The 24,086-nt window shown below is 38.1% G+C and overlaps 3 protein-coding genes and 1 non-coding gene across 8 annotated transcripts in view; 1 reads left to right on the top strand and 3 right to left on the bottom strand.

Moving 5' to 3' along the window:
• dmrt1 (doublesex and mab-3 related transcription factor 1) overlaps positions 1–10,215 on the bottom strand; it is a 35,701-nt gene extending 25,486 nt beyond the window's left edge. Inside the window, exons 1-3 of one of the 2 annotated variants that reach the window (XM_067571673.1) lie at positions 9,803–10,215; positions 6,752–6,926; positions 3,465–3,622 (exon numbers count right to left, since the gene is read on the bottom strand). In XM_067571673.1, coding sequence (XP_067427774.1) covers positions 3,465–3,622; positions 6,752–6,926; positions 9,803–10,030 — 561 coding nt within the window. In that variant the 5' untranslated portion in view covers positions 10,031–10,215. The remainder of the gene's footprint in view (positions 1–3,464; positions 3,623–6,751; positions 6,927–9,802) is intronic. The other variant, XM_067571662.1, reaches the window with a different exon arrangement.
• A 4,497-nt stretch (positions 10,216–14,712) lies between these two features.
• LOC137168783 (cilia- and flagella-associated protein 157-like) lies at positions 14,713–21,351 on the top strand. The gene is made up of 9 exons (XM_067571533.1): positions 14,713–14,960; positions 15,732–16,003; positions 16,726–16,884; positions 17,081–17,343; positions 17,483–17,604; positions 18,551–18,701; positions 19,916–20,055; positions 20,463–20,618; positions 20,915–21,351. The coding sequence occupies exons 1-9, from the start codon at positions 14,797–14,799 to the stop codon at positions 21,021–21,023; spliced, it is 1,536 nt and encodes a 511-aa protein (XP_067427634.1). The 5' UTR covers positions 14,713–14,796; the 3' UTR covers positions 21,024–21,351.
• On the bottom strand, positions 18,438–18,509 carry trnac-gca (transfer RNA cysteine (anticodon GCA)). Its single transcript has one exon. It is a non-coding gene; the product is annotated as a tRNA-Cys (tRNA).
• Positions 21,352–22,151: 800 nt separating the features above from the next.
• Positions 22,152–24,086, bottom strand: part of kank1a (KN motif and ankyrin repeat domains 1a) — a 69,012-nt gene continuing 67,077 nt past the window's right edge. For all 4 annotated transcript variants that reach the window (XM_067571561.1, XM_067571590.1, XM_067571572.1 and 1 more), the window contains exons 11-12: positions 23,301–23,399; positions 22,152–23,181 (exon numbers count right to left, since the gene is read on the bottom strand). In XM_067571561.1, the coding sequence (XP_067427662.1) occupies positions 23,119–23,181; positions 23,301–23,399 (162 nt within the window). In that variant the 3' untranslated portion in view covers positions 22,152–23,118. The remainder of the gene's footprint in view (positions 23,182–23,300; positions 23,400–24,086) is intronic.

The raw sequence follows: 24,086 nt of genomic DNA, 5'->3' as shown, positions 1-24,086 counted from the left end.
TGCTTTATATTTTAAGACGTTACCTTGGCCTTTTGGAACTTGTGATGGCCGTTATTTTATTTTTTTCTAAATTGTTAATCAACTAATTCAAAAATATATTTCATAAGAATGAAATTAATGATTAGTTGCTTCCCTGGCATCTTTCGAGGACGGTTTTGCCTTTATTCCACAGCTGACTGTAAAGACAGACAGGAAACACACGGGGAGAGACGGGTTGTTGACATGCCTGCTGGAATCGAACTAAGGACGTAACAATTACAAGGTATGACCCTTTGAACACAAGGTTACAAGGACATTATGTTTATTTTAAAGTTTGTGAGTTCTACTGGGATTTCAACTTAAGGCGCTTTGGTGCGGTTGCTGTTGCCGCCTCCATTGTTTGTCAATGCAAAACACGACAGCAGGAGGTTGCTGCTCCCGTAAACGTGCACAGCTCTTTGCCGCTGCCATTAGAGTTCATGATGTTTTTCAACTTGCCACCACAACTCTTCTTGAATTCCTGAATGATATACATACAGTACCAGTCAAAAGTTTGGACTCACCTTCCCATTCTCTTGAATGAGAAAGTGCATCTTTTGACTGGTATTGTACATAGGCTACTTCTTTACTAGCAAAGAACCGACAGATCAATGAAGAGAAACGGCATTTAAAGTCTGATTATCCCGTTTTATGATACATTCATGACACCAGTTAGAAACCTTCTATGTGTTGCTCACCATCTCCTCTATTTTAAGTCACAACCCGCTCTATTTAGCAGTGTGATGAGTAGGGATGCACGATATCATCGGCACGTCATCGGTATCGGCTGATCAAAGCTCTAAAATTAAATATCAGCATCGACAAATTCTGCCGATTATGAGAGGCCGATATGTCGGCCTCCCCTCCGCCGCCTGACGGAGCTTCCCTCAATGGACTGTTTCACCCTGACGGTCTCGGTGCTTCCTCCGCAGGCTCCACTTCACTCCGCTGCCCATCAGACCAGCTGCTTCTTCGCACTTTAACCTGAATAACAAACCGGGGCTCGGTGCTCTGGTTGGATCCACATGGAGAGCCGGGGTTAACGTTAGCTGGGTGAAGTGGAGCCTGCGGAGGAAGACCATCAGTGTGAAACAGTCCACGGAGGAGCTGCTATGTTTGGCTGCACAGATAGGATACACTTTGGCTGCCAGGATGTACCACTCTGTTTTGAATAAAAAAAACTTTTTGGTTTATACCGGCGATTGGCAACCATTAGGTGCATTACCGCCACCTACTGCTCCTGAGTGTGGACCAGAGATTAAATCCAACACATTAATCCTGTCTGTCTAATAAACTCAAAGAAAACTCTACTGCTCCACCCACTTGGCAGGTTCATAAAAGTTTTAATGCTGAGCTCCTGAATCCAGTCTTCCTAAGTTCTTCCTTCATATATTGTCTTTCTTGATCATACTTAGTACAATCTATGCTTGCATGCATAATAGTCTCCTCAGCCAGCTGGAAAAAAATATGTGCATATATCGGTATCAGCATCGGCAATCAGACACAATGAGTTGGAAATATCGGCATATCGGATATCAGCAAAAAATCCAATATCGTCCATCCCTAGTGATGAGATTGTACTAGCTGGATAGCAGCAGCCTGTGATTTAGTCTACAGACTGGTAGGATCGGAGGTAGCTGGGTGCTGCTACCGCCGCCGCTACATTGCGCCCTGCTGCCGCCGATTCACAATACAGAACATCGATGTTGTCAGGCAGCCGCTCACTGTGTGAAAGCTGCCGTGGAAATTTTTCATCGTTGCTCAAGAACCACACAGAGACATAAAGAAAGTATCAAACATTGTTAGTTGTTGAAGCAGACACTTTACAATCCATCGCACTATCAAATGATAATCTATTATTCAATTTTCTCTCACAAAGCTGATTTAGAACAATGGTTAAAATGTTGACTTGAACTATGAGAAAAGATTTCATTGAACACAAGCCAACCAATCAGGAAACAGTATCTTTTGAGGTCCAATAACAGTTTGATATATTCCTACGAGGGAGCTTCCAGGAGCAACTACAATCCTGTAATGTGTGAAGGTGAGCACCTTGCTCAAGGGCACCTCAGCAGTCATAACAAGCAGGTTTCTATAGCTTTACAGGAAACAGTGGCCTCTGTTTTCAAGTTTGATGAAAAATTTCTTAAGATTTCAATTAAAATCAAACATCAATTAGTCAGAAGGATGCATCAATTTCAAAGGTATTTTAACCTGTTTGCTTGTATGATCAATGATTATTAGATAAACAGATGATTTTGGTGTAATAAACCTTATAAAATACTAAAATTTGGTGCTACCTCCATCTCTTCCATCTGTGTGAACACTGTTCAGTTCTCTGACTGACACAGGTTTTATATTACTGTGACAGTTATGTGATAAGGTGATAGAAAGTCAACCTCATTCATGCTGAGGTGACTTGAAGCTAAGCAGCTTATCTCCTGTTTCTGTGGCATGAAGCAGCTTAGATGAGAAGTTCCCACTCCGACAGACACACACACACACACACACACACACACACACACACACACACACACACACACACACACACACACACGCACACATACTGTAGATCACTGTTTCTCAACTGGGGGTCTGTGGACTCCTAGTGGTCTGTGGTGTAATTGCAAGGGGTCTGTGAAATAATAAAATATATATTTAAAAAGATCCTTTGGCCTTTACAGACATACCAGTCGGTATTTGCTCTTTCATTATGATATCTCAGAAAAACTGTAAGGACGGAAAGGTTGCAACTAAGTTTAATGTCCTTTAGCTATTGTACATCTCATGTTTAAATATGGATTGTCTTTGTAAATTAACTTTTAAAGTAAAGCAAAATTGTATCCCTGACATTGGTTACAATTACATTGTTTTATGTGGGTCATCTTGGATAAAAGATCTGCTAACATGGAAAGAATTTCATTAGACTTGGTCTCAGATGAGAATTTTACTGTCCCATAATGGTCTGAATGCTGCTTCAGAGGCTTTTTCCACCATCACAACAATAAAGTTATGTTTAAGTGTCTCCTTTTAAACATTTAAATACATTAAATATAAGCAACCCATAACAGCATTAGTTACAGGTCAAGTTAATGTGACAGGACAATATATTGACATTATGAATTGTAATGTAGCTTGAAACAAGCACACACACACACACACACACGTATATATACAACTCCTCCCATGCTGTGGTTTAAAACGGTGGCACAAAAATCCTCCCCTGAGGCGAGCCAAGTTTAACACACATCCCAGGCAACCAACAAGTGGGACCAGCATCAACAATTTCCACAAAATACTTTAGACAAACACATTAATCTGTTGAGAGGCGGGGTGTTCAGTGTATGTATAGCGTAGTGAAATACCTCCAATTAGCCCATTAAAAAAGGATTCAAATAGTGTTTAACTGTTGATCATCAGACAGCAGAGTGGTTATTAATAGTCACCTGGTATTGCTGGTAGTTGTAGAGGTTGCCGTAGTAGGTGGGGTAGCGGGAAGGCTGGTATAAGTTGTAGTAGGAGGTTTCCAACAGCAGGTCTGACTGTCCGTCAGTATGAGCCCTGGCGCCAGCCGTCGGGCTGGCGGACAATGTCGAGCGACTCCCTGAACCAGCACACATAGAGAAGACAACAAATTGCAATGATTAGACGACTACTTGATGGACAGAAAATTAATCAGCAACTATTTTGATACTTCATTCATCGTTTTGATTCATTTTTAAAGAAAATAATGCTAAAAAAGATCTGGTTCCTACTCCTTAAATGTGAATATTTTCTGATGTCTTTAGTCTTCTCTGATAGTAAACTGAATATCTTTGGGTTGTGGACAGTTGAGTCAGGACAAAACAACATTTTAGGTTATAAATAATAATATAAATAATCGTTAGTTGCAGCCCTATAATAACTAACTTGGTTAAGGTATAATGTTTGTGGCTGTGATTCAGTATTTACAGGTCATTATTACATTTATAAAATGAAGCTGAGGGTGTATTTATGCACTTGTTTGAGTTTAGTTGCATTAAGTAAAGTTGTAAAAGTAAAAATGTTTTAATGGATTATGCATCCAACAGAAATCTAAACCAGACTTCTATGTTTTTATTTTCCCTGCTGAGTCTTTAGTGATGCTGAAAACAAATGAAATCACAGATGAAAATGATCTTGCACACTTTGTATCTAAGTTTAATTTAAATCTAAATGTGCGCTAGATCTTTTGATTGATCTTTTGACAGAGAAATAAGTCTTGTAACTTAACCTTTATGAGGTTTTTCTGGTCATGCCACCCACTACTATCTCAAACTGCTGTCAACAGCACCATCTGCAGGTGACAGGTGTGTTTGGCGTCAAATCAGCAGACCTTATAAAGCGCACCAGCACAACACAGGAAAGTGAGTTGCCCTATCAGGACGAACATGACCATTCAAATCATCATTACTCATTATCCGTTGTACTTTCCTTATCAACAAGGCCACATTCTTCTCAGGCAGACCCTGATCTTTTGGTCTTACACAATGAAGACACTGTGCATCACTGGAGCCAAAGATAATCACATGTGCTGTCCTTCTTCTAACTCTTGTCATCAGTGAATCACAGAGTGCTCAACTCCTTTTTCCATCTCAGTCTTTGCTCTCTGTTGCCAAGCCAGGGACCCGAAGTTCTCCCTCTCTCTCTCTCTCTCTCGCTTACACACACACACACACACACAGAGCAGAATCAGACCAAGTCATGGGTAGCCTTGACCAAAGTCGTAGTTCACCTCCTAAAATTTGCTATCAGGTCGGAAAGGAACACGGTATCTGTGTCTGCCTCCACACCACCTCAGAGAGAGAAATCAAGGATGTCCTTTCATGCTGGTGCCACCAAATCAACTTTAATTTCCACTTATTTTCCCATCAGTACGTCTGTAACTGATGTTATCTTTGGCTGTGGGCTTTTTCATGTTTTATTGTTTATACAATAGTGAATCACAGTGGATGTAATTAGGTCTTTTTAACACTGATCAAAACAAACTCTTTACTGTCAAAGTGAAAACAAATCTCTCCAAATTAACCTAAATTGATTACAAATATACTTTACTATAATTGATTAAACATAATGTGGCTTTGCTGCCTGTTAAACTAAAACTTTGGCTGTTTTAAAATACTTTTTGAAGTTTTAATTGTCTTGTGGTTTCAAGGTACAAGGTTAATTTTAATTGTCAGTAGGATTGTACGACGAAATTCAGTTGTGGACCCTTCACGCTACACAGACAAATGTATTTACAAATATTAAAATATTTCACACATATATCACAATAGAGTAAAACAGACAATTTGGCAACAAAATAGAACAAAGTATTCAAAAGTAGCTCTAGAAAAACCAAAAATTATGATGCCATATTTATGATGAATTAGGGCTAAAACCATTTTATTACATTGTATACAATTGATCCAGTTAGTTTTGGTTTCACGTTGCAATTATGCAAGCGCACTAAAGAACTTTACATGACAAACCTACGTCCTGTCATCATCACCTACTTGGGCTGTATCTGCCTATACTTGACATTGATTGGTTTGTAGACAGGCGTGCGTCTGACGTAGGCATGTTGTCAATTCGGTGGGTAGCCTTCTATCACCGTTTGAATTAATGGAGAATAATGAATGAACAGATTCATTTTGTTGCCACTATATTATATTATTGTACTATATATACTACAGTTTCTTTATCTTCTTCATCGGGTGGCATTGCTCTCCCATCCTCGCATATCCTCTCTCTCTCATCCTCTTTTGGAAAGTGTCAATGGTTCAGTTTGATCTGGGTGGGGCCAACTCTTTTCGTTGGACCAAGGTTGACCTGTTTGGACTGTGGTCCAGGGGAGGTTTCACACCTGTAATTTTGGTTCAGATCAAACTGAAAAGTCCAAAAGTCCAGATCAAACGAGGTAGGTGTGAAAGGTCCCTTACAGTCATTTATACAGTTATACTGTTTAAATCTAATAATACTGGAAAAGAATGACTCATTTCTGAAAGGGAAAATTCATAGTTATAACAATTTAAAAATGAAAATGACTAGTTGCTGGTACTTTTGTCAATGGCTGGATGATTATTCTTTACAGCAATTGAAGTTTACTGTTTTGTGTGTGTGTGTGTGTGTGTGTGTGTGTGTGTGTTTTATCGATAAAAATCAAACCATTCATATTTGAAATGATGATACTCAGGAATTAATTAATTAATTAATTAATTAATTGCACATCTACTGTATGTAAGTTATGTACTGACATTGCTTTTTCATGTGACACTACCTTCACACCCCCACTGACTGAACAATCAAACTCAAAAACAGGTTGGCAAAAATATTCAGATTTTATTATGTTTAACTTAGTAAGTATTACTACATGTTGTCTATTTTTTTAGTCAGCAAAATTTCTGTAAAAGCCTGAATTCTTTCTAAATCAGTTAAGTCAACTTAAAAACAGCTCTTTTCTTTTTCTGCTGGCTGTGTTTTACATGATTTTTGACATGTGAGTGTATGATACTGATTGTTGTGTGTTTACTATCATGTTCATGTTCAAAACACTTTAAGATTTTGTTGTTACCAAGTATTTCTTTCATACTTTTCAGTACCTCTTAGATGTGTGGTTTGTACACAGTGACGTACCTGTACAGCTGTCGGCCACATTAGTAGTGTGACACATGAGAGAGAGGTGATAAGAGGGTGTGATAGGACAGTAAGTGAGTAATAGTTGGCAATACCTCACCTGTGACAGCAAGAGAAGAGGTGGAGGTGCTGGTAGGTGTCGGGGATCGTCCCTCCACAGAGAACAGACAGTCCGCTCCGGCTTCATTCTTCACCATCACCTCCGGGCCGGACAGAGCCACAGGACTACAAATCCCAAGCTCCTCTTCCTGAGCCTGCTGCCGTCTCAGGGCGACCTGGAAGGGAGTAACGGCTTGATAAGGGACTGCTGGCATAAAACAAAACATTACCCTCCTCAAATGGCTCGTTATCTGCTTGAAAACACAAAGATAATGTTACAAAACAAATATACACAATTAGTGAATGATTACATACATAAATAAATCATTCTTATCACTACAACACAAGACATCTATGTGAGGCTTATGAATAAGTTGATTGTCTTGGCTCCTAAACTGACTTCATTTTTTTTTAATGCAGTTGCACTATGAGATTATGAGATTTAACCTGAGACATGCTTGCATTTTGTATGATGACGTGTTTAGCTGCTGGTTTTTTATATGTTTGTTATGATTCTTTTAGTTGTTATCTGACATAAAAAAACAAAGCAGTGAATGAATTCAGTCTACCAATGCAACACTGAAAATGAAAATAAATTCATTATAGATGTGAAAACAACAGATACTATGAGTATGATATGTTACAAAATATTTTTAGCCATACCAATACAAGATATCAATTTACAGTTTCTACATGACAGGCGCTACCAATGTACAGCTTGTTACCTGGCACTATCATTGTATATATTTTAGGGCTTCAACTAATGATTATTTTTATTACCAACTAATTGACTGATTATTCCCTTTAATCACTGATTAAAAGATTACTGGGGAAAATGCTCATCACAGTTTCCTAAAGCTGCAAGTGATGTTTTCAAATGGCTTGTTTTGTTTAGTAAGTAGCTAAAAATTTTTTCTTGTTTGCCTCCTTGAGGGTCCTTACGTTGTTTGTTTTTTGACTGATGAAAGCTTGTTATAGTCACAATGTAATCTAAGTAACTAAGTAACATTTACTCAGATACTGTACAATTTTGAGGTACTTGTACTTTACTTAAGTATTTCCATTTGATGCTTGTGTTTTTGGACTTTTTCTCTAATCTTTGATTTTTGGTAAAATATTGGATCATTTGAACATTTATTGAAATGAAACCATGTCAGAAGTTTAGAGGGAAAAATTACTATTTGGTGGAGCTGTTAACAACTCATAGACATGTGAAATGTGACCCAGGCTACACACTGCTTTATGTAAGACGTCAAAAGCCAAAAAAGGTTGGAAACCTCCGGTTTCATCTTTAACAATGTGTTGTATTTTAAAAGCTTGTTATAGCCTATTATCCATTGTATCAAATCTTCATCTGAAAAGTAACTAAAGCTGTCAAATAAATGTAGTGGAGTAGAAAGTACAAGTTCCCTCTGAAATGTAGTGGGGTGAAAGTATAAAGTAGCATTAAATGGAAATACTCAAGTACCTAAAAATTGTACTTAAGCACAGTACTTGAGTAAATGTACTTAGTTACTTTCCACCACTGCTAAAATGTTACTTCAATTACAAAGTTACAGAGTAAATGACCACAGAATATAGAAAAAGTGGCTGTTTTGTGTACTGTAGCCTTAATTATATATACAGTGTTTCACCTATATGCTTTCAACAGCGGTGCAGCACCACTGCTAAATGAACGCCACTACTGAAATTTCACATTGTACATAATAATGACGGACTGGAGCTGGTGGCCTCTCTGTCTCTCTCTCCTCTGCTGGGTCTGTGGAAAATAAACTGTTTAAACCAGTTAAATAAACCAGTTTATTGTTAAAGACCTGCTGCCTTTCTAAACAGTGGAGTCTGAGGGCTTCAATCATTAATCAGTTTAACAGCATAAAAAGTTATTCTAAGGGTTTTGGGGATAAGGTATGATGTTAATTAGTCTACATATTAAAAAGATAAACTGGTTGTTACAAACAAGTTTATAGTAATAATGAAAAAATCTTTATTGCAGGGATGCAGGGTGACTGCTGTAAACTTTGGTGCTATATTAGAAAAAACTTGTCAATCTAAATATATCTCAATTGTCATCTTCACATTTTTGCATTTGTAACAATAAAATGATCAGTTATCGTATTGTATCGGCCACAACAAACACATAATCATTTTGTTTTGAAGTAACTTAGTCTATAATTATCGTTATTGTTATCCTGTAATTCCATATCAGTGCATCTCTAAAAAATAGTGTGCATTTTCTGTGTTGAGGCATTTCATTCTTCAACATTTATTACAGCTACAGGTATCTGGGCCTCCGGAGCCCTTCTGCTCCTGTAAATTAACCTGCACATCACTCAATGGATGTCTGAAACAATTATATGGTAGTTTTATGTTTCTCCACTGCCGATATGCGTAAATACAGGTCCTGGTGTGAAGGGCTCTGCGCGGGCACAACGGCACCACTGCTAGAAAAAATCCTCAGGGAAACACTGTAATATTTATAGACAGTCTGCTGAAAGCAACAAGTGTAGCAACAAACTCATAAAACACCCATGAAAACACAGTTTATAAAGTAGCATTAGTTATGTCTAAATGCAGAGACGGTTTAGAAATGTAGAGCATTTTTGGTAAAAGCTAGCTTGGCATTTTCGCAGAGTAACGTTAGTTAGTGTTAGTACACATCGAAATTAAGAAAAACAACGTATGTAAATGTGTCCACAACCGCTGAAATGTATACAAACACAAATACAAAACAAATATTCTCACAAACAGATATAATTTATATTTTATGCTTCACGTTAGAAACGGTTTTTTTTTTTCACTCCAGCACGTGCTGTTTAAAATTACCACAACCGTTGAAATATAAACAAACACAAACATTAACGTTATCTATGAAATATTTTCCCAAACATAGAGTTAAATTTGTATTTTATGTTTCAAGTGGAAGAAACTGTTTTTGTTTGTTTGTTTGTTTAAAATAACTACTTTCAGCGTTGCTCTAAGCTAGCCGCGCTAACAGGTAACAGTAAGTAACGGTTATCTAAACAACGGTTACCAAGCGTTAAATGATAGTTACCTGAGCCGCCATGACTCTCTGCCTCTCAGCTATAAGTTTGCATTTGGCACACTGGCAGTCCCTCCAGTTGCAGAAGCGCTTGTGGCCCTTCAGAGGAGACACGTAGCCGTGGTTCCTGCAGCGGGAGCACTTGGGCATCCTGGGGGGTTTCTGGCCTTTGGACGGGGACAGAGGTCCGGTGCACTCCGGCACCTGCTTGCTCTGCTTGCCCTGCTTGTCCTTGCTCATGGCTAAAAGACTGCTGCTAACTGCTACAGACCAGCCGAGGAACCACAACGGTCAGATTTTATAGCTACTATGTTAGAGATTGTCTCGGCAGGCTCGGCTGATTAAAGCCTGTCCTGGTGCCAGGCTGGAGGCTATAAGGTCACCGTCCCTCCCCGCCCTGCTGATGCTGCTGTGACTTCTTTTTTTTTTTTCAAAAAAGCGTGGGACTTTCTCCACGCCCCAATGGGAGGAAACAAGCTGGAAGCGGGGGAGAAAGCTGGCAAGACAGTGGCATCACTTCTGACTTTCACTCTTAAAAAAGGACGGGTTCACAGTTATTCAAGTCTGTCTTAAAACAACAGTCAGGAGCTCAAATGAACATTGAAATAGGTTTTCTTGCTGTAATCATTCCTCCTGTTCATACTGACCATTAGTGAACCCCATCCCACCACAGTCCTTATGTGCACAAATGTATTTAAAAGTTTATCTGAAACTAATGTGAAGTTTCAGATGTCCAAGTTAGTCAAATCAAGTAGACATCTTTCATTGTCTTTTTAGTGCCAAAGTCCCAAAGTTCAATTTAATTCAATGGGCTTTATTGGCATGAAAGTTTTGATAACAATGTTGCCAAAGCATCAAAATACAATTTGTCCAAATATTTGGACAGTACAAAATAACAACAATATGAACATTAAAAAAACATTAAGATTGATATTAATTATATTAAGATTGATATATATTAATTATATATGTATATATAGTATATCCTATGCATGTATTTGTGTGTGTGCTTGTACAGCTTGTCCAACTGGGGACAAAAGTGTCCATATTTGGTAAAAAGAGGATTCTTGGGTCAGTGGTTAAGGTTAGCATAAGGGATACGATAGGCATGTAGTGGTTATGGTTAGGGTTAGTGTAAGTCTCCAGGAAATTAATGTAAGTCTATGTAATGTCTCCAGAAGTGACCTAAGAACATGTGTGTGTGTGTGTGTGTGTGTGTGTGTGTGTGTGTGTGTGTGTGTGTGTGTGTGTGTGTGTATGTGTGTGTGTGTCAGGTTGTGGCATGTTGATACATAGTGGGCAGCAAGATACGCCTTGTCTCCTTCTCTTAGGAGTATTTTTAATTTTGAGAGGTCATTAAACTCTTTGAAATCTGAAATTACAGAGTTGAACTTGTTATAGTAAATGTTCCTTATTATTCCTTGTTGAATGTTTTACATTGTAGGAGGAAGTGCATCTCTGTCTCAACCTCGCCTGTTGAACTGTGACCACGTATTGTTTTTTCTTTTGGTTGCCATGATTTTTTGTGTCATCCTTTTTCGATTGCCTATTTATGGTCTCTGAGTGTGTACTTGGTTAGGATCTATCTCTGCTGTCTATCTCTGACAGCAGATAGTAACTATACTTCCACCGCAGCTCAACAGGTAAACACTGTCCGAGGAAACACAAAGAGGAAATTTGATGCTAAAAAGACCTGACTTGAAAAATTGTGAATGTATCATTTAAATAAAGCATAGCCCACAGATCCCTAATGCAATTTGATTAACTTATAAGCCTAAATACTATCACATTTCTCACTACTTTGTGCAAGAAACATTCATATGTGACTGTACCTACATATCACATGCTTCTAAAAAGTCTGGGTTTGTGTAGTGGTGGAAGAAGCATTCATATAATTTATCTAGGCTAGGCTACCAAAACTAAATAATTAAATAGCTAATAAAGTCAAGATATCAGCAAAATGTACTTAAAGTATTCATCATGCAGAATGGCCCTAAAAATGTTAAATTATTATGTTATTGTATTATTATTGCTGATGTATAAACATGTAAACACGATTTTCATGATACAGTTGTAAAATTTCACAATAACTAAATAGACTAACTCAAATATAAATAGAATAAAATAATAAATAGAATAGAGAGATATAACCACAACTAGACTATACTATGTGTTAAATATACACTGTGAAATTAAACTAATATACTGTAATACACTGTACAATAGTGCAAGTCAGGTGGATATTGTAAACCTTAAGGTGTAGGATTGTCCATGGATGTATCACATGGATGTGATTGATAATTTAATAAATTCTTCACTCTTCACAGCTTCACTCTCCCAACACAGAGGAGACTCATTATACAATGTTACAGCACAATACACAAGTTACTTTCTGCCACTGAGTTTATGGAAAAGCTTGTTTCATTCACCTTATTTAGTTGTGTAAAACTGAATTTCATGCAAACTATAATAAATTGAAATAACTAAATGTGGTGGACGCCTGTATTTTGTTCTGCATAGATATCATGAGTTACAGGAAGGTTTTAAGATTTTTTTTAAAGTATCTGTAGTATCTGTAGTATCTGTAGTGTCTGTAGTATCTGTAGTGTCTGTAGTATCTGTAATATCTGTAGTGTCTGTAGTATCTGTAGTATCTGTAGTGTCTGTAGTATCTGTAGTGTCTATAGTATCTGTAGTATCTGTAGTATCTGTAGTGTCTATAGTATCTGTAGTATCTGTAGTATCTGTAATGTCTGTAGTGTCTGTAGTATCTGTAGTATCTGTAGTGTCTATAGTATCTGTAGTATCTGTAGTATCTGTAGTGTCTGTATTATCTGTAGTATCTGTAGTATCTGTAATATCTGTAGTATCTGGAGTATCTGTAGTGTCTGTAGTATCTGTAGTATCAAAAGAATGAGCTACGGTATTAATACAGGCTTACTGAAGACTTCACAAAGTGTTGGAGTGTGGCACATTAATAAAGACAGATCAATATTGATTGATAAAGACAGATCAATATTGATTGATAAAGACAGATCAATATTGATTGATAAAGACAGATCAGATCAGTTGTGTCCTGTTGTCACTTCTTTGGGTGTTGAGTCCCAATGAGGCTTGATAGGTTGTTCATGATGTACCTGTAAAACTTTAGAGATCCCACTGGGGTTTTCTGTGCAGCTTGATTACATTTCAGTTTACAAAGTCAAATTTAACTTTATCCTGATAACACCAAAACTAAAAAAAAACTATGTGTGTGTGTGTGTGTGTGTGTGTGTGTGTGTGTGTGTGTGTGTGCTGAGATCACTTTCAAACATTTATGTGGGAAACAAATTACTAGTCTTTCATTTTGCTTTGTCTGAGTGAACCACAACTGAATTAGACTTGTCATTTTATAATAGCCAATGGCATTACTACAACATTCCCACTGGGTCACTTGTTCACTTACTGTCATATCTGAGTAGCGTCCTACTAAAATACATTTACTGTAACTCTTTTTTTTTCACGAGGGAAGTGCTGGTCCACCTGGTGAATTAATCCACTCATATTAAATTACCAGGCTTGACTGCAGCTAAAACTGAATTAACCTCAACACTGGTCAATCAGTCAGCCGAGTAGATTTATAGGCAGGGAGTGAATTGAGGTGAAACACATAGGCACCCAATTAAAAATCCCTGCGGTCAAATGTTGGGGGGGTGAAAAGTTACCAATTAAAAAGCACAGCGTTGAATCACCCGGTTCAGACAAATAACTGCTACGCTTCATTGGGTCCTGGTGCTGTAAGGTAAGTGTTGGCAGGGTTACAATAACACTGAGTTTAATTGCCTCTATAGCACATGGTGATAATGATAGATTACAAAGCAGCAATAAAGTGTGTGATTTAACACATTTAACCTTTCTGTTAGTATGGGGCCTCTCTGAGGTACAGTATAAAATGAAAACATGGGTTTCTTCTCTCGGCAATAGCTGCTGACATTAATGACATGAAGGAAAATAAGGAAATATCACATAAAATTTAATATTTCAATTTAATTTTTCTTTGCAAGGACAACGTATTATGAAGGAATTTGTTGCACTCAACCTTGTCATGGAAAACGTATAAAGGCATTTCTCTCCTGCAATACTGGTTCACAGCAGTCGAGGGAGCCACTGAGCTGGAAATCATCAGATGGCCACAGGTTATAATGGTTATAACATTGGGTATGTTAGAGGCCCCACATGGATCAATTTCATGGTATCTAATAGTTATACTCTGTAAACTCTATGTCTAATAATAAATAATAGACAGAGAAAAAAGTGGTTTGCTTTTTACTATCACTTATAATTGTCTGTCAGTGACAGATGTAAGGCTTAAGAAGTAAAAAACAAAAAAACAAGTTGAGTTTCAGGATATTCAAATTCTTCTTCTATCTGCTGGCGGCTAGCTTGGTTAGCATGGTGCATTTACAGTCTATGGTTAACAGGCATAAAACCATTAAAACATAATGTACGTACTGGAAAAAACTGAAAATCCGACTCTATAGAGGGTCTTTTAGTACAACTAAATGCTGAACAAGAGTTTTTAAGGAGACGAAAATGCTACAATAAACTTTATATACAAATAAACTTTCATGAACTTAAAACACACTGAGCTGGTTGCAATCTGCAACCTCACATCGGTCCTTTAAAAAAGTTTACTGTCCTCGTTTTTTTAACTACTCTAGTTTGAAGGTGCCACATTTCGTAACATTAAAACAACCATAGCATACTAACCACTCCAAAAACACCAATGAATCACCACAACATTTATTTGCGTAATCCTACAGTATATTTGTTGAAAAAAATCGATTAGCGTTCGTGTCTGATCCTCATGATCACATTATCACATATCACATTTTATCCCGCTGTACCCCGGACTATCCGGGGAGAACTTTTCGAGGAGTCCCTGAAGGCAGCATTGCCTAGCAACGACATAGTTTAGTTTCTCTGCTGGGTCTCGGCATAAATTTTAGCTGACTTTCTCTGACACAATGCCCAAAAAGAAGGATAAGAAAAGCGGCGAGAAACAAGATGAAGACAAGAAAACAAAGAAAAAGGAAAGCCCAGTGACTCGCACAGATAAAACCAGTTCTGACGACAGAGAGAAGGAATTATACTTGATTCAAATCCGATATTTGAACGAGCAGTTGGAGAGGTAACTATGGGCTTTTTTTTTTACACAACAGACACGCTTCTCTTTTTAGGAGAATACGTAAAATCTAGTGCCTTTAAACGCAGAATGATGTAAATGTGATAACATACAGTATATAGATGCAAGTAAGTGCTTTGTAAATTAGACGATAACTTTGTCTTGTTTTTTAAACTTAGCGAGAGAAGAAAAATCACGTCACGCAGCGTTTACGTCATTTTCGTCGACAATTAGCTTTGTCATGTTTACATTTGTAGCTTCCTGACAAGTTTATTTAGGCTACACCAGTATATAAGTTAAAGATCCCATCCAGATGTAAACAAAATACTCTACTTTGAATAATAATGTGTGTCTGATGGTTTTTCCACAAAGAAGTTCAATTATCTTATTAAAATCCTTAAAATGACATCTACTCTTTCTCCCTCATTAAAAAAAATGCAGATTATATGAATATGCAAATATATTTCATTTCAAAATTTAACTGCTGGACACAAGATGTCCCCTACTTCACTGTCAAGTCCATTCTCAATGTTTGTGCACTAGAGGCTTCAAGTTTCCACTTAACACTTGCGTAAGCTGAATATTGGGCCAGAATTGGCTCCAAACTATTTGCAGTGTCACAAATAATGCTCGTAGGTCCACCCTTAAAATTGGATTTTCAGTGAACACAGAGAAACTTTCCACTTTCAGCAGATGAAAATGAAAACAGCCTTCCAGAGTCAAAGTCTGTACATACATCATTTTGCATCTAGATATATGTCCCACCTTGTTTTTTAGATATCAGCAGAAATGTGATGAACTGGAGAAGCAGAGGAAGGACTTAAATTCTCAGTACAGTGCGCTGGAGAAGGAGAAGAAGGACATTGCTCAGTATCTGAAACGTTCCCTGCTGGAGAAGGAGGACGAGGTGGACGAGCTGTCGGAGCGCCTGGAGAGTCAGCGGCAGGCTGCCGAGAAGGACAGAGACGCCCTGCAGCTGCAGCACAGTCAGCAGAGGCAGGAGCTTCAAGACCGTAATGATGAACTAACAGAGGAGAACATGACATTGGGTGAGTAAGTCAGGGTCAAGTTTAGCTCCTGCTGTAGCTTTGGTTTAAGGATGGTAACTTTTCTTTTGTGGTTTGATGTTTTCCTTCTTGAAATAGAGACTTAATGTTGGAAGGGACTTGATTTTAACATTAATGCCGATATCACACAGCAGTAGTCAAATTGGAAAGCCTGTACTGCACATGTAAAATGTAAACAGTGTTTTTGCACACTGACTATTTAAATAAAGAGCTATGAAAACCATGTATTTCTAGCCAGTTAACTCTGTTCCTGAATTTATACGACTCTAAGAACACAACATAACAACATAAGAAGGTTTTTCTCCATCTCACTGCAGCTGTAACATCAACACGTTGCAACTACAGTAAATTCACTCACCATGAAAACAAACAAGATGGCTGACTGAGCAGATTAGCAAACTCTATGTCGAATTTTACACAAATCGGATGCAGAAACAAACCCACTGGTTAAGTAAAGCCACAGTGAACAAAGCAATTCATTGCAGAAAGCATTAAATGTCTTTCTGTCTGGTGCTACTTGCTCCAACTTGCTCAGCTACTTGAGAATTTTTACCACAGTTTACCAAGCTTGATTGTCTTGCCTTGCTTGTAAGTCGCTCTGGATAAAAGCGTCTGCGAAATGACAAAACATAGATGTAAATGTAATCAAAAACTGGGTTATACGTGTAATATGCTTTATCCTCTCTTCTCATTCCTCCTCCCAGCGGTGAGGCTGGCTAATCTGGAGGACTTTCAGAAGCAGAAGGAGCAGCTGATGTCCAACATGGAGTCTCTGGAGAAACAGTTGTCCAGTCAGGAGGAGGAGCACAAAGCTGCCTTCCACAGCTTGGAGATGAAAGCACTGCTGGAAAAGAAAAGGTTGAGTCTTGGACAGACTGTGACAGATTTACTGATAGATATAGCTGTAAATAAATGGCAGAAAGCTGTGGAAAAGGATAACATTTCAGTCATTTGAATTGAAGTGGAATTGAAGTCACGTGTGCCCAGATCATAATCTAAAATATCCTTTATGTTCACGTCTCCCTCTTTCCCTTCTCCTGTTCCCGGACAAAAGGTTAGAGAAGGAGATGGAGAGCCACGTGGCGGCCATGGCAGCAGAGGTGCAGCAGCTGGTGGACCAGAAGGTTCCGGAGACGACCAGGTTGGCTGTTCAGGAGAACAAAGAGGTGAAGACTCGATTCAGCCAGCTGTCTGAGCAGGCCCAGATCCTGGTGGAGGAGAACACAGCGCTGCGGGGCAAGAAGAGTCAGCTCAGCGTGGACGTGGACATCCTGGAGCAAACACTCAGCGGGATTTCCCGCGAGAGCTGCATCCGTAAGAAGGTGAGAGGAAGACTTCCTTCTGTTAAGAGGTGATCGGTACAACAGTTTGTCAATCATTATTACTTTCATCAATCATCAAATAAATATGTCATGTTTTTCTTTGTCCTTGTTTTCTGATTGGACGTCTTCCCTCCGTCAGGTGGTGGAGCAGCTGACAGTGAAGTGTCAGCAGCTGCAGGTGAAGCTAAACGACAGCAGGCAGGAACTCGAGCAGGTTCAGACCAAACACAAAGGAGTCCTGGCAGAGCTGAAGGCTCTCAGGTCAAAGTTCACTCTTCTCTACTGTCCATAAAACTGACTCTACTCATATTTTACTAATGTTAAGAGCAATGAGCAAGAAAACCTCAATGTGCTTTACAGACAACGGAAATTCACACTAATGATACAAAGAAAAAAGGTCTATCCACATTTTTATGCCTTCAGACTGTTACTTCTAGTAGACTCATTCATTTCTCACATGAATTTGCTTCATTATTTTTATTAGTAGAAGAAGAAAAAGACTGTGAAGAAGGCAGTCGGATAGAAGGACAATAAGGTAGAGCAATGATAAGAATATATAAAAATAGACAAAGACTAAATAAAGTCACCAGTAACACCAGTAGTTACTGACAAAAACATAAATGAGCCATAAAGAAGAAGGTATCAACATAGCTTAATAGAGAAAGTAAGTTTTGATTAAGAAAAAGAGAATTTAAAAGATAAAAATAGAACAAAGACAAGCAAAAACATATAAATGAAAAAAATCCATGATGTTGATTTAGGAAACATTATATCAAGCAACATTATGGGTTATGAATAACTTATGTGAACATGGTTGTGAACAGTTTCAGTGACATTTTGTAGGTTTTTACAGTAAGTTTTTCACCTAAACAATAAACTACAATCTGTTAAAGAAGACAAACAGCAGAGAGATAACATTAAACTGAGTTTCCATGACATGAACCATCATTTTATTCGGACAACGTAACAGAATGAAAGGTTGAACTCGGCAGTACTGGCGTTAGACTGCACCAACAGGCCTCACAGAGAATACTGAAAGTAGACCAGATGCAGTGGAGGCCTCGTAAATGGGAAGTGATGCATAAAGCTGAGTCAGGGGGCATCCGGATTTGAACCGGAGACCTCTTGATCTGCAGTCAAATGCTCTACCACTGAGCTATACCCCCACAGGTTTACACTGGTGTCACTGTCACTGTTCTGTTTTCAGACGGGACCACACCTCAGTGTCTGAGCAGTGCAGTAAAAACAGAGCTGAGGTGAGTCGGCTGGAGGCGGAGCTGCAGGATGAAAGGAGGAGGAGGAACAGGATGAAGAGCGTCATGCAGGAAGCTGCCGTCACTCTCAGACAAGCCCTGATGGTAAAACAACAGTCCTGACGTTAACCCCCCCTCAACCCCTCCCACATGAGGAACATCACAAACTACTTGTTCATGTTCATTTTAACTTATTTAACACAAATTTAAGCCAAACTGTGGAGCAAAATTATTATTATTTGTAGGAGACAAACAAACAGTTTAACAAAAGGAGGCTTCAGCAACAACAGAAGAGGTGTCAGCTCTAAAAGTAAAAATCCACATTACGACAGGAAAACACACCAGTCAGCAAATCAATACACATCTTTATTTATTTGTCAAAAAACCAAGTTGAAATTCTTTTAAACTAATACACAAACATCTGCTTTTAGACATCGTTAGTTCATCTGTAATGTAAAAATGGGCAGGTTAAATATTTTTACCAACATGTCTCAAGTATAGCTAATTCGCCTTGCTGACCTGTTAACCATCCTGTTGTCTTCGGGGTCAAATTTGACCCGTTTTCAAATGTTTTTATATCAGAAATATGGATTTCTTTCATCTAATTGTCTGAAAATCACATGGATGGTTCCATACCACACACTTTACAAGTGAAAGTAATGATCACTACTTTCATTGAATTTTCCCGAGTCAAAGTTGACCCTGGAGGACAAAAGTTGACGGGAAGACAACAGGAGGGTTAAGTAAGCAAAATTAAAACCCAGCTGACCTTCTGCAGTCATGAATGTAAATAACTTCACTTCACACGTCTGTTCAATATATCCATTCTAAGTGCTGTGACGTGATCAGGCTGATTAATTCTACACATCATGAGCCGTCTCATCCAGAGCAGCTGAACTGATAAGCTCATTAATGCTTGCGCAAGTAATCATCAAACCAATATAACACAGAACAGCCAGCGGCATCATGGCCTCATATAAGAAACATAAAAAATTATCATTTACATGTTTTTTTTGAAGTTCAATGTGAATTGAAATTGAAATCATTTTGCTGATCTTGCTGATTGATCTTTATTGATTATATATTACTGAGAGCAACCTTATGACAGTGCATCATAAAGACATTTTTAATTTCTCCAAAGGTAATTAGAGCGTGGCAGAGCGTAAGGTTTACACCACAATTATGTAGGCTCATAATCTACTTAACAATTAAAGCAATTTACCATTTATTATTATCAGAATCAGAAAAACTTCCAATGAGGTTGTTTGAGCCTCAGAAAAATATATCGATGACTTCGGCTTTCATGTCGTCTCTTGCAGGAAGCGCAAACAGAGCAGGACTCAGAGGTGGACTCTGTCGTCCAGTGGAAGCAGCTGATGAAGAAGCTCCTGCTGGTCCTGGACAGACCCGCCCCGCTGGGAAATGACTCGTCCCTCACCGGCTCCACCGCTGAGAACGAGTAAGTGACTGAGCTGCAGACCTCTGACCCTGCAGCAGCCCGGTAGAATCAGTCACTCTCTAACTGGATTATATCTGTTTTTTGTGTGACTCGTGTGTGTTGGTGTGCATACAACTGTGAGTGGCTCCTCCATTTGCATTGTGCACCACATTGTGATACTATATTATCCATTGATATTAAAACTGAGAGATTTTTATGTGCTTGCCGGCATGTTTAAATATATTTAATTAGGGGACCCCAATTATAACCGAGAAAAAAATTCCCAGTTGTTGCAAGTGCAGCTTATTACTGAAACACTACAGTTATGTTCTTGGGCAAAATTGAAAGAATTGAATTTTTGCAGACATAGTAAAACTACCTTCAGTACCAGACTGAGTACTACTTGGAGCCTGTTTCTTGTGTCACAGAGCAGGAACCCTGAATCCAGCTTTGAGGTTCCAGTTCCAGCTGGCCCGCTACAGGCCGGGCGATCTGGGCCTTGTTCCCCGTCCCGCTCTGAAACACAAACACATACTCACCAGAACAGGAGCTGGACCCAGCAGCACCCACCTGCCTCTGTACAGGTTTGTCAGGATCTCAAAATTCAGCCAATAATGCTGTTCAATTAAGGATTAGTTTACAAAAATGTGTGTTTTGTAGAAATAATTATCATTTAAAACTCATCATTTACAATATATACATTTATAGAGGATCCAGTTTGCATAAGAAGCTATCAGGGACTGAAAAATAACAAAATCAGTGTAACTCATTTTGCAATAATGTTACTTTCAATGTTTTGGAATTAAACTATAAGATAACAAACAACTTTTCAGGTGTGTTCATGATGTATATCACAGCTGTCGCTCTCTCCATCACTCAGGAAACCCTCCAATCAGAAGACGGCGAGCTCCGTTAACCTGACTCAGACTGACTCAGCTGTGAGATTCTTGACTTCCAGAAACTCCTTCACCAAACTCAAATCACAGTGACAAAACTAATTTCCTAATCATGTCGGAGAAAAACCTTCATATGTCTAAAATAGAGAGAATCCAATCTGTTGATAGTTTATTTTTGGTTCAACAATCACGATTCATCACATTTCCACATAAATACTGGAGATACTCATGTACGGTATTAATGTGATGAGCAGTCGACACAGTTAATTTACTTCCTGTCTGAACGCAGCCAAAGTGGGTGAATTTTGAAGCTTTGTTCTGAAACGATGAGTCGTCTCAGATCAGATCTCAATCATGAAGGCAACATGTGCCAAAACATTGATTTGTAGATGTATGAATAAAAAGACTGCAGAGAAATGAATGTTTGACTCTCTCCTCCTTCATTTGATGTTTTACACATTGACTTAAAAGATATTTAAAAAGTCTTTTTTTATTAGTTTTTTTGACCACAAATTGATTTACAAAGATATCATTTGTGTAATTTTTTTTACCATTCTGGCCTGTCAGTCTGTCCATCACTTTGGTCCAGCCACTTTCACTTATCCCAACATCTACTATAGAATAGCACAAATTTTATATAGACAGGGAGATCCTTTGACTTTTGCTCTTGCGCCATCATCAGGTTTAAATTTGTCATTATGAGTGAAATGTTTGAACATCTATTGAAGATCGAAGGATGAACTGAAACTGTTATGATCCTCTTACCCTTCATCAGCTTCAAGTCAAACCTTAATTTGTCCAATATTTTGGTTTATTAGCATGCCAATATGCTAAAATAAGATGGTAAACATTATACCTGCCTAGCATCAAGCATCAGTATGTTAGCATGCTAACGTAAAGCACAGTAGCACTTTGAGCTAAATGCTATAGCCGAGCCTCACAGAGCTGCTAGCATGACTGTAGATTCTTTTTAAATGATGGACTTTAGAAAAAACATATTTTGGAGTGAAACCATGTAATTAAACCATTTTTTGCTGAGCAGGTATAGGAAAAAACAGTCACAGCACAGATAAGAAGGTCACATAAAACACCTAAAACTGCAGAAACACTGTCTTGCTGACCAAATTTAAATTCAGTTCAATGTGCTTCGAGGCCACGATGCTTCATGTGAGGTCTGTTTAGATTTGAATATGCCTCTATAATGAAGACAAGACACCCTGATTTATATTCTTTAATTGATGTTTATTGTAATATGGCAAAGTCTCAGGCACTTCAATTCTCATTTGAAGATGAAAGTCAGTACCTTGATGCTTACTAGAGGACAGACAGTTTATATTACACATTGGAGACAGAAAGAAACTGGACACAAGACAAAAAAAAAAAGAGAATAACTAGACTCTAACGACCACTGTATGTACAATGAAATACAAATATCTGCATTAAAAACTATACTTTGATAAATATATAACTTCATGGATTGTTAAGTAGTAATAGGAAATATTCAAAATACTGTGATTCTTCTTTTTAAATAGATACAAAGGATTTGTATAAAAGTACAATTTCTCCAGTCTAGGTCACGTTTATTCATTGATGCATTCGTCCACATGAGTTGTACATGTACTGTAGAGCTGGGTGCACGTATGTGTGAGACCGGGATGTTTGAGGCGAACAATATATACAGGAAATATTTCCTCTAACAAGTGGGTGAATAATTATTCATCCGTCTACTCTGATGCGTATTACGCTCGAAAAAAAAAAAAGAAAATCACATATGAAGGTGTTTTGGTGCTCTTGAATGATCAACATTGAGCTTTAGAAATAAAAAAAAGGTTGTCAAATTGCAAAAAAAAGAGAAAAACTTAAAAGAAAACAAGGAAAAATGGCATTTATTAGTTGATAAGTGTGCATGTTGGTCTGAACTCCGGTGGTTTGCTGACGGCTTGAGATATTTGAATGTGAAGGGACTGGAGGCACCAGCTGGTTACATTCATATTCAAAGGGCACTTTGGGCTTGTCATGGAGGCAAGTGTGCATTAAAAAAAAAAAAAAAAAACATCCAGAAATCTCATTGGTTGGTTGGTTAGTTGGTGCCTGGGATGAAGTCCCTCATCCAGCTGTGGGTAAGGCATCGCTCAGCGTGAACCAATAGCAGCACAGGGTTTGTGGGCAGAGGCGGGGGGGGGGGCCTCTAATCAAACATGCCCCTCCGAGTGGGACTCGGTGACGTCTTTCTGCCGAGTCGAGGGGTCCCCTACGATACAGACGCACACAAACAGCGGGTGAGGATGGATCATTTAGCAGTCAACGTGTAAACAAACATGAAACTAGGAGCACAGGGTCGTTTAAACGTAGAGGATAACGAGGACGTACCGGTGACTGGGCTTTGGAGAAGTTGACGTGTGCATAAAGCAGAACTGCAATGTCCTTGTGTCCTGCTTCCAGAGCTATGGACAGAGCATTACTCTCATCCTGAAGGAAGGAACGAGACAAGGATTAAAAGACAAATAGAAAAGAAATCAAAACAAAGATACACAGATTGCAAAAAAAAAACCCTCCCAAAATTCTAAATATGTTACCACAATGTATCTGCAATTATTAAGACTTAAGTAGAAGTGTAAAGATTTCTCTTGCATATTCTGGGTTTAACTAAATTTAGGAACAATTAAAGCAGATCCGCTGTACAACCATATTCACTATTACTATTAAATCCTCCATCACTACTCACTATCCAGATTAAAAACCCACTATATTAAAAATATGACCATTACAATCCTCATTTTGAGTTAATTAAAGAATGAAATTTTAGTTTTTAATTAGCAGCAAACTATGTCAAACCCTTGTAAAGTGAATGAAAAAACAAAAAAACAATTTAAGGCTTTAACATTTGCAGAAATAATTTGTTTTCAGACTTCGTAATGATCTGAAAAATACTTGTAGATTAGTCTATATGTATATCACAACTACAGTTAAATATGTACAACATGTAAAGTATGTATAACACATGAACACATGTACAAAAAAACCTGTGAAATATTTATGCTTAAGTCATCATCTATGACTTCTTCTAGTTGTTTTATAGACTTATAAACAGTTACACAGACTCTACTTTCTATATTTCTATATATTATTTTAGAGTTAGAGACACAAAGTGCAGAA

Source organism: Thunnus thynnus, chromosome 2 (assembly GCF_963924715.1).
Source record: "Thunnus thynnus chromosome 2, fThuThy2.1, whole genome shotgun sequence".
Classification (NCBI taxonomy): Eukaryota; Metazoa; Chordata; class Actinopteri; order Scombriformes; family Scombridae; genus Thunnus; species Thunnus thynnus.
This window is presented reverse-complemented; position numbering and strand designations above follow the sequence as displayed.

Bases quoted from the DNA above. Each gene is read 5' to 3' on its own strand.
- LOC137168783 (XM_067571533.1), top strand. From the start codon at position 14,797: ATGCCCAAAAAGAAGGATAAGAAAAGCGGCGAGAAACAAGATGAAGAC. The intron at 20,056-20,462 runs GTAAGTGACTGA...CTTGTGTCACAG, and splicing joins GGCTCCACCGCTGAGAACGA to AGCAGGAACCCTGAATCCAG. The intron at 20,619-20,914 runs GTTTGTCAGGAT...TCCATCACTCAG, and splicing joins ACCCACCTGCCTCTGTACAG to GAAACCCTCCAATCAGAAGA.